We start from the raw sequence: 9,632 nt of genomic DNA, 5'->3' as shown, positions 1-9,632 counted from the left end.
AGTTTTAGAAAAAGGGTCGTATGAGTTAATCGACTTTGAAGGGAACAAGCTGGCGGAGCCCCGAAATGGGCTCTACCTAAAGAAGTAGTTTGCTTAGTTCAGGCTGGGCAATGAATTCTTTGTACTTTATGTATATTTATACATATATCGTCGAGCGTTTTCTGATATCAGTGCTTTTTAGTCTGCTGTGGCAGGTGCTGATGAATGATTTGGTCTATTTTGGGTTCGCCGATGGTGCTAGTCGACACACTCGGAATCTTGCTTCCGCAGCTTGGGTACTTTATTATCCAACTGGTCAATTGATGGTATCGAGAGGCGTGTGTATCGGTCATGCTTCAAACAATATGGCCGAGTATACAGCTGTTATCAATTTATTATCCGAGGCAATCTCTTATGGGATCGACTCGTTGGTAGTATATCTTGATTCTCAATTGATAGTGTCTCAATTAAGTAACATTTATCGGGTTAGGGATCCATTATTATATCGCCAATATTTAAGGGTGAGGTTGTTGCAAAGATCATTTATTTACATTAATTATTTGCACATTCCAAGATCTCAAAATTGGTTAGTTGATTCTATCGCTAATCAAGCATTAGACTGGCATATCAATCATTCATCATCATAAAATCATGCATCAAAAAGTCAAATTGTATATATATATATATATATATATATATATATATCATAAAGCGCCTCGAGTGTACATGTGTGTCCAAAAATATACAAAATTGGGACTCAAATGCCCATAATCATGTCAGGCATATCTAATGCCTCGGCTCAGGATGAGCGCCTAAGTATGTCACTATAGCATTGGCCACGCGCCGAAAGACGCGAACCCAGTCACGTGGCATGCCAACCACATGACGCTGCATATCCGGAGGAAGGTCCTCTATGGCGGCCATCAGTACTCGGCAGCTCAGTCTCGCCAAGTGTCGCTGGACGTTGTTTAGGGTCCGTTCCGTATCGGCAGCCGCCTCTTCGGCTCCTCGGCCACGCCGTCCATGCCGCGGGAATCCATCTGGTCGTACAGGCCCAATGTCTGGAACATGATCATCATATTAGTCATTTGAATCTCATCAAAAAAATATTTTTCAAAATTCATCATTATATTTGAAAAATCCAAAAAATCATAAAATCAAGAAAAAATTCTCACCAATCTCGCCCCATGCTGCATCCGGTGGCAACACTAGATCAAGATCTCCTCGGAAATCCAGCCCAGCATAGGGGTAGTCATCCACGGCGATGATTTGCTGCTCCCACCAGGTAAAGAAGTCATCGTCAAATGCATTCCTTGGGACTTCCCCACCCCCCAGACGTTTCATCAGGTCAGCCCACCGGCCCATGCGTGGATCACGTGGGCTACTGATGGAAACAACTACCCTGGGGCGGAGTGCGGGAACCTTCTCAAAGAAGAAAGTGCACAAGATGGTTCCGAACCCAAAGTTCTTGGTACGTCCCCTCGTGATAGAAGTGAGTTGTTCCTTCATGTTGGCCAGAAGAGGAGTACACCAGTGAAACACAGTAGTGAGACAATCCACTGCCACGCTCATGGTTACCCGTGACGCCTGATGTAGTGAGGATGATCCGTTCACTCGAGCTATGGTGAACAAGATTATCCTGAGTGACAAACTCGCCACATGTGGGATAGAGATCTGGCTCCCGACCTTCTGATGACCCGGGCAGTAAATCTGTACATAGTCATCTACACTGAGGCTATTCCGTGTCCTGCCCCAGGAATGTACTACCTCTCCCCTTCGGGAAAGGCCCGTGATAAAATATATGTCTTCCACTTCTATCCTGAGTGGCATCTGATCAATCATGAATGCTTCCAAATCGACATCCCAATAATCAATGAGCCTCTCGAGCAGACGCGTGTTCGCTTTCATATTTGGCAATTTGAAGAATTTAAGCAACCCGCATCCCCGTAGAGCATCTAATGCTTCATCATTGCCCATGACTTCATTATCCACGGCTGCGTGCTCTCTTTCACGCCATGTGATAGTCATCCTAGAAGAAAAAATCATTTTCATCCGTTAGTTTTGTTTATAAAAATAGTTCGTTGCGCACACGCGGGTTCCTATATACACAGTCGCGTGTAGGGCCGTCGTATACGCGAGTTCAATATTGCCAACCCACGTGTACGCCGCGAAGGAATTTTTTGCAAAAATCCAACGGTAAAACATCAACTAAAATTCCTAAAAACTATCACAATTAATTCCTAAAAACTATCACAATTAAAAGAACTTTTCAACTACCTTTATTACAAATTCATCAAATTCATTGTCTTGACTTGTGTGCATGATATCTCCTAAAGCACAAAAAATGAAAATTTGGTTTTCTCGTGCTTTATTTCCAACATTCTCCAACCATGCACAACGAACATGCAACATGTACACTTGACTGAAACCATGCACAACGAAAACCTGGAAGAACATACTTTTTAGAGAGTATATATTAACAATATTTTTTGTCTTTTGTAAATAGAGTAAACACGTCACCTTAACCCTTCAATTTCAACAATAGCATCATTTGTGATAAAAGCTTTCTCAACATGCCAATCTAATCACTCTACTTTCTAATGGAAAAGCGGGTGGACATCCATTTAGAAATATTAGCTATAATATTGTGCGATGATATCACCCAAGTTATTAAATAAAGCTCAAAAATGGGAAATTAAAAATAATATTTTATTCACGAGTAGAAAGGTTAAATTTCTTCTTTATATGATAAGTTAAGAGACAATTTTTTATTAACAATGTCACTCAATCTAAGGGATGATAAGGTATAAAGCATTGGGGTTGATCTTTGTTTCTCTTTCTTTGTTGTGGTGATTGTTGAGTGAATGAATGACATTACCCCCAACTCAACCAACATATATTCGCTTCTCGACCATCCAACTAACATTCAAGTGCTCCATACAATGAATGGGAGGAACGAAATCAAGCCCATCAACCTGTTTTTTGAGGTAAAAAAGTCTTTTAGTGAAATGACTTAGGACTTTTTAGTGAAATGACAAAGGTCAAAGAAGGCAAAACCAATAGGAGTTTTGGTCAAGTGCACAATTGAAAGGGAACAACAAACAAATCTAGCCAAGTCCCCCTTATGAGGGATTTATCTCTTATGACTCTTTGAATAAGAAAGTCCCAATGAGAACCTTATTTTTAACCCATCAAACTATAACTATATTAGTTAACCTCTATTTGAGAGGAGTATAGATAAATAAAAGACTAACACAATACCATCATTATTTATCTATTTTATTAAAAGAGCAATAAGTTTAGGTACCCTCAATTTAAAAACCATTTCAATCAAGATAGTATTACAAACTCATTATTTTAAAGAAAATAATTACATCAATGTCAAGGTTGTCAATGAAGAGGGGAGAATCTCAGCGATGTTGTTGGTCATTTGTGATTTGTTGAACCCCTTGTCCATGGTCAATTATTGTCATTCTTGTGTCATAACTTCCAAACAAATCAATAGTCAATTATTGTTATTCTTGTGTCATAACTTCCAAACAAATCAATGCAATGGACTGATGAAAATAGTAGATTTTTAATAATAAAATGACAAAGATAAACAACAAAACAAAAACAAAACAAAAAACAAAAACTTTGAATAAAATTTATAAAATTTAAATTAAAAAAAAAAAAATGCCAAATAATATTACATGTTTTATATAGCTTATTCATTCACTACCCACCATATGGCCCTATTGTTATAGCTCCAAATCTCACTCTTATGGTTTGTGATGCTGCACTCATGGCCTAGGGCAACCCCTCCTTCCAGACCTGGTCCTAAAATTTAAAAAACAGTGTTTTATCCCTTATACGCGACATTGCCCTAAGTTAAACACGTGTACACGCGGGTCTGTGTATACCCAACCTGCGTGTATGTATTAAAACACTTAAAAAAATAAATAATTCCTTATTTTCAGGCGGAGATCGCGGGTTTTACCTGCTGATCACCTGTTAGTGCCCGTGGCCCAACTGTTCCCAACCAACTCCTAACTAAAAAACTACTTTGGAGATGGTATAAAAAGACATCAAAGGGAAGGCCTAAGGGAGAGAGAAAAGAGAGCAAGATTATTATGCTGAGATTTTCCCCTTAGACCAGGTCTGAAGTCCTTGGTGCCTTCTGCACTTCCCCCATTTTGCATAGGAAACCTTTGTTTCCATGTGTATTGGTGATCTTTCACCCTTTATATCACCATTGAGTAAGACTTGGAAGGAGCTCTTGTTGGAGGCTTGACGCTGGAACGAATCCGGGAGGAGGCTTTGCTTGGAACCTGCTAAAGGTGTTTCAGGTGAAATTTTTCCGTTATATGTACTTTACTTGCCTTTATATAAAGAAACACGTCTTGGTTCCCGAAACAATCTTTCTTTGTGCTTATGAGATTCTTGTTTTGAATTCTTATGCAAATAGTTACTTAAAGATTTTTATAACTAACTTTATAGCATGAAGATGGTTTTCGTATAGGTATTTGTCTATGTACTGCTGTGTTCTTTGATTTGTTTGTTTTACAGGTCAAAGGAGAAGAAGGGAACTCCAAGAAGGGTTTGGACCCCAAAGGCCTTCTCGAACGTAGGACCTTAGGTACATACCCTCAACATTAGAATTTGCTTACAGTAAAGATAATGGCTGTGTGTGTGTTTCTTTGAATAAGCAATTTTCAGTCTGGTAGAGTCTTAACCCAAAGGACCCTAGGGGTACTTTCCCCTCAACCACCTATGAACTCACACTTACCTGTGCACTAACAATGGAGAGCACTTAAGGTCGTGGAGGCGGCATAGTGGTAAAGTTGACCTCGTTATGATGGACCGGTCTTGTGTTCGATCCCAAGCAAGGTCGTAGCTCGTCGTGCGAGTAGTAACCGAACCGGGCCAAGCCCACTACCTTAAGTACAATGATGTGTGGTTTGACGGTAAGTCACATGGGTGAAGCCCAGGGAGACCAAAGTTCAAATCTCATTGAGTACAATGACCTGCTGTGGTGGCCGCTAGAGGGGCGGATTCCCCTTTCCCGTGAGTCTGCTCTTGCTAAAATCGTAGGAACTTAGTATACCCGACTTGCAGGTGATTGGTTATGCTCTTGTTGTTATAGTGCCAGCTATGAGGTTTGATCCTGGGTCTCCCTTAAATTAGGCCTGGCATTTACCAATTCACCATGTGGTTTAAAAAAAACAATGGAGAGCACTCTACATTTTTACCATACAAAATATATTTTTCCTTTTTTATTACTCCTTGTGAATAAACATTCTAATACCACTAAAAATGTAAATTTCTAGAGCCTCGAAATCTTTTATTACACCCATAAAACCTATACCCTCATTTTCTTTTATGTACAAGGACAAGCCGCTAATAATCCAAAAGGACAAAGAGGACAAAAACCACCTTAGTTACCAAGTTTGGCCGTACTCTTAAAAAAATTGTCAATTCTTAAATTTTGGCCAAAATAAAAATAAAAATAATATATATATATATATATATATATATATATATGTTGATTCAGTGTTGGGTACAAATAAAAATTCGTATTCGATAATGTCGAATTGCCCATAGATTCCAATTGGCTTGTTGGAGTGGGTTATCACTTCCGACATTCACAGTTCGAGAGTCCATTGCGATTTGTGCCTCTGCCAGTTTGAACGCGGAAAAGAGAAAAAGGCAAAGATCCAGCATATTAATGGTTCACATGAAAAGATGACATACAATACTTGATTAATTTGACAAAGGTAATTAATGAATAATTTTAAGTAGTATGAAATATGTAATGATTATTTCACAAAGGCATGGGACTTGTGATAAATAATGCCTTGGTTTTTTTTTAAGAATATGAGTTTGGGCCCAACCTGCCTTGGTGAAAATGATGTAGAGAAACGTAAACTAGTTTGGAACTGTGGAGCTTTCATCGAAAATAAAAATAATACCGCTAAAGACAAAGTTAATGGAAGATTGTAATTGGCGAAAATGGTGAAAATAATGTAGGGAAAGGCAAAATTAGCTTGGAGTTGTGTAGCTTTCATGGAAAATAAAAGTAATACAGCTAAAGACAAAGTTAATGGAAGACTGTAATTTTTGTATAGGAAGATTAATTAGCAAATTAGTAATTCTGGTATGAAAAACCAAGACAAAGTTAATGAAAGACTGTAATTTTTGTATAGGAAGATTAATTAGCAAATTAGTAATTCTGGTATGAAAAACCAAGAAGATTTATAAAATGGCAAAGGCAAATTGCTAATAAAAAAAGATAACTCTAAATTTACCTAAAATTATAAAATAGAAATAGCAAATTGGTTGAAAACTAATAAATCTTATATAAAAAATAAAGAATAGTAACTTCTATATTGGAAAAATAAAATTATAAAATAGAAATAGCAAATTGGTTGAAAATCAATAACTCTTATATAAAAAATAAAGAAGTTCTTATATAAAAAATAAAGAAGTTCTTATATAAAAAATAAAGAATAGTAACTTCTATATTGGAAAAATATATAATAAAATGACAAATTTCAGTTTAATATTAGAAAAAAAAATTATAAAATCACAAACCTTAATTGCAAATTCATATCTTTATTTGGGAAACTTTTAATGAATTTTCATGACAGTTGTAGAATATAATGATGGTTATATATTAAGTATTTCTAAGAGATATAATTATCCAAGTATTTCTAAGAGATATAATATCTAAATTTTATATCTTTATTTGGGAAAATTTTAATGAATTTTCATGACAGTTGTAGAATATAATGATGGTTATATATTAAGTATTTCTAAGAGATATAATTATCCAAGTATTTCTAAGAGATATAATATCTAAATTTTTTTGTATTAGATTTTATAGGGTCGAATTTTTCCCGTCTCTGAATCAAATTGATTCAGATTTGGTAAATTGATTCAGATTTGGTAACTAGTAAGAGAACCAACCAAAGTTACCGACCACCCAATAAAACACAATACCATCTTTGAAAAAATGGTGGACCAGAAACGAAAAACCTGACCAACTGAATTGGTCCTTGGCCTAGAATCAATCCAATAAAGTAGCTAAAAAGTGCTTTTTTCCATTATTTTTAAATTAACTGATTGCGTTAACAAAAGGGACACTTGCTTCGGTTAATTCATATGCAATGTGATTCAAACGTTGATTACTACTTTGTGCGATAGATATATTGCCTACAAAACTATGGATTGCAAGGTGGTGAAAATTGTAATGGACGGAAGGTTAAAATCAATTCATGGTCCCCGCTGCCTCGTGGCTTGGTTCACGAAATGAATTTAAAAGATTGAGTATTAGAGTAAAACGATCATCAACAGCTTGTTCATTGACATTATCCTTAACAACATAACACAATTTTAGATCTCTACCACTCAAATAACAAAATTTCAGCGCTTCTTTCTACAGAACTAGGAAGCTACCAATTCTTGGACGTGGACAAGACAAATCCCATCTGTTTTAGTTGATCTAAAAACGAAAGAGGCAATTCAATTTTTTTTTGATAGGTAACCAACATATAGAGTTCACCCTAATTTTTGGAGTTCGAAAACGCAGTTGCCCGGTTGGTTGTTCACGCGGTTTTTTGGAAATGCACTATGACAATTTCCTTAGAATTGGCCGAAGCGTTATGCTCCATTACAATGAATCCTGTGAGCTAAGTATACCTATACGATATTGCAAAGGCCCTACGATGGCCAAAGCTGACTGATGTTGCTAGCTGTTTGACCGCCATTCACTCACTCACATTTCTGCAAATTGTAACTTCCATTTTATAACAAACATTTGACCAAGAGCTGTTAACCTAAGCGAGTGACCCACTAAAACTATGCACATAAAATGAAAAACTAACTTTGCCTTTACTCTCAGTAACAACAAAAAATGCTGAGAACACTGGATCTTTCCAACGAATGATGAATATGGCTACTACCACTCGCGGCCTCCTTTTCCTTGAGGTAAGGCAACTGCTCACATAATGGGTGACTTATATACTCTATCATTACATAGTTGGAAGAAATAATGGTTATTCATAGGTTTCACAAGACGTTGTCTGTTCCACAAAAGGTTCAGCCACACACCAGTATTTTTCAAACTTCAACCTCAGCAACAAGTAAACGTAAGACCACCATTCATTGTCTTCTTACAAAATATTTACATGAAAATGTAAGCAGTATATACTAATACTATACACCATGTGTTTTTTCCCATTTTACCCGCCATTAAGTGACTTATTTTTCTTAATACAAGAGAGAAATGTAAACATGGGTAGATAAACACATGCCTTGGTTTTTTTTCTTTTCAATTCTACCCATTCCATACAGCTCTGTCCTGTACCGTCTCCAATATTTTCGATTCCACTAACTGTACAGCGATAACAAATACTTATTACTTAAAAGGCGAACAAAGTAGCGTCTTTACAAAGCAGTGTCGAGGTGTCTTTACCTGAACTCCAGAAGTCCCTGGTACAAACAGCCATGGCGCCATGGATTTCAGAAATGGAACTATGAAAATAGTTTATTTTGAAACGGTGGTGATGCCAATTCAGATGATAAAATACTAGTGAAATGAAAAGATAGTGTTAGAGAGAAAGATATAGATGGTGGGTGTCACCGGTCTTAACACTCTGAAAACTTACAGGCGTGCCTTTCACGACACTGCCGCGTCGCACAGGTGATGTCCTTCAGTGTTATCAGTCACAAACCTAACACTCTGAAAACTTGAAATCTGTCAATCCAACAGTGTACAGTCACATCAAATACAATAAGGTACTTCACCAATTGTCAATACAATACAGTGTACAGTCACATCAAATCATGTTATAAAACTCAGTACAGTACCGGCATTAAATATTTTAGAGCCGCCACCGACTGCGGACTTAATGGGGATGATATACAGCATTCAATGCTAATGGGGGATGATATACAGTGCATTAAATTTAAATTGTTTTTCAAGCTAACACACTGTATACCACCCATGATAAGACACGGCCCTGAGCTATGGACAGTTGTGTAAAATTGCTGGGATGATCTGATGCGTGTCAGGTCAGACGGACCCGCTGACATCGATTTCGTGTATGGAGTTTGTCCTTGGGTCGGTCCAATTCAACTTATTCCGAATTGGCCGAGAAACCGTCCAATTCAAGTTAATCCGAATTGCTGGACGTTTCTCGGCCATTTGTGTCTGGGATATGTGTCGTTTTGTGTGTTTTTTTGTGTCCCCCGCCCCTCGAAAACCCTCACTTAATGTGAAATGCACTCTTGACTATACGGGCCCACGAGGTCGAGCTCAACAACATGATCTTCAAAGAGAATTTAGGGTCAGGGTTCTTGGTATTGATGTATAGTGTCAAATACGGCAACTAATATTTATATTACCCTTGGTATTGATGTAGAGTGTCAAAGATGGCAACTAATATTTATATTATATTTGTGTGTAGTTCTAGTCCCATTAATTTCTCGATGTGGTACATTGGATTTTATATTTGGTTAAATTTAATATACAATATATATTGTTTTATTATATTAATAGAACTATAATTTCACAAATATTGATAGTCATTGTCATTTTTTAATCCATAGTTGTATTTTTATTAAACAACTAATTATATTTTATTTGCTTAATATTTAGTTAAATGGTATTA

General features: G+C 36.8%; 1 protein-coding gene across 1 annotated transcript; it reads right to left on the bottom strand.

The window, feature by feature from the left end:
- Positions 1 to 696: 696 nt before the first annotated feature.
- Positions 697 to 8,617, bottom strand: LOC149253236 (uncharacterized). Its single transcript, XM_089456786.1, has 3 exons — positions 8,435 to 8,617; positions 1,155 to 2,008; positions 697 to 1,040 (listed from the first exon to the last, which is right to left on the bottom strand). The coding sequence occupies exons 2-3, from the start codon at positions 2,005 to 2,007 to the stop codon at positions 766 to 768; spliced, it is 1,128 nt and encodes a 375-aa protein (XP_089312912.1). The 5' UTR covers position 2,008; positions 8,435 to 8,617; the 3' UTR covers positions 697 to 765.
- Positions 8,618 to 9,632: the final 1,015 nt, after the last annotated feature.

This window comes from Pinus tabuliformis, chromosome 7, assembly GCF_031772625.1.
Source record: "Pinus tabuliformis cultivar Carrire ecotype Pingquan chromosome 7, CPIR1, whole genome shotgun sequence".
NCBI lineage: Eukaryota > Viridiplantae > Streptophyta > Pinopsida > Pinales > Pinaceae > Pinus > Pinus tabuliformis.
The sequence above is the reverse complement of the archived record's forward strand: the minus strand, read 5'-3'. Positions and strand labels throughout refer to the sequence as shown.

Bases quoted from the DNA above. Each gene is read 5' to 3' on its own strand.
- LOC149253236 (XM_089456786.1), bottom strand. From the start codon at position 2,007: ATGACTATCACATGGCGTGAAAGAGAGCACGCAGCCGTGGATAATGAA. The intron at 1,041-1,154 runs GTGAGAATTTTT...ATCATGTTCCAG, and splicing joins TGCAGCATGGGGCGAGATTG to ACATTGGGCCTGTACGACCA.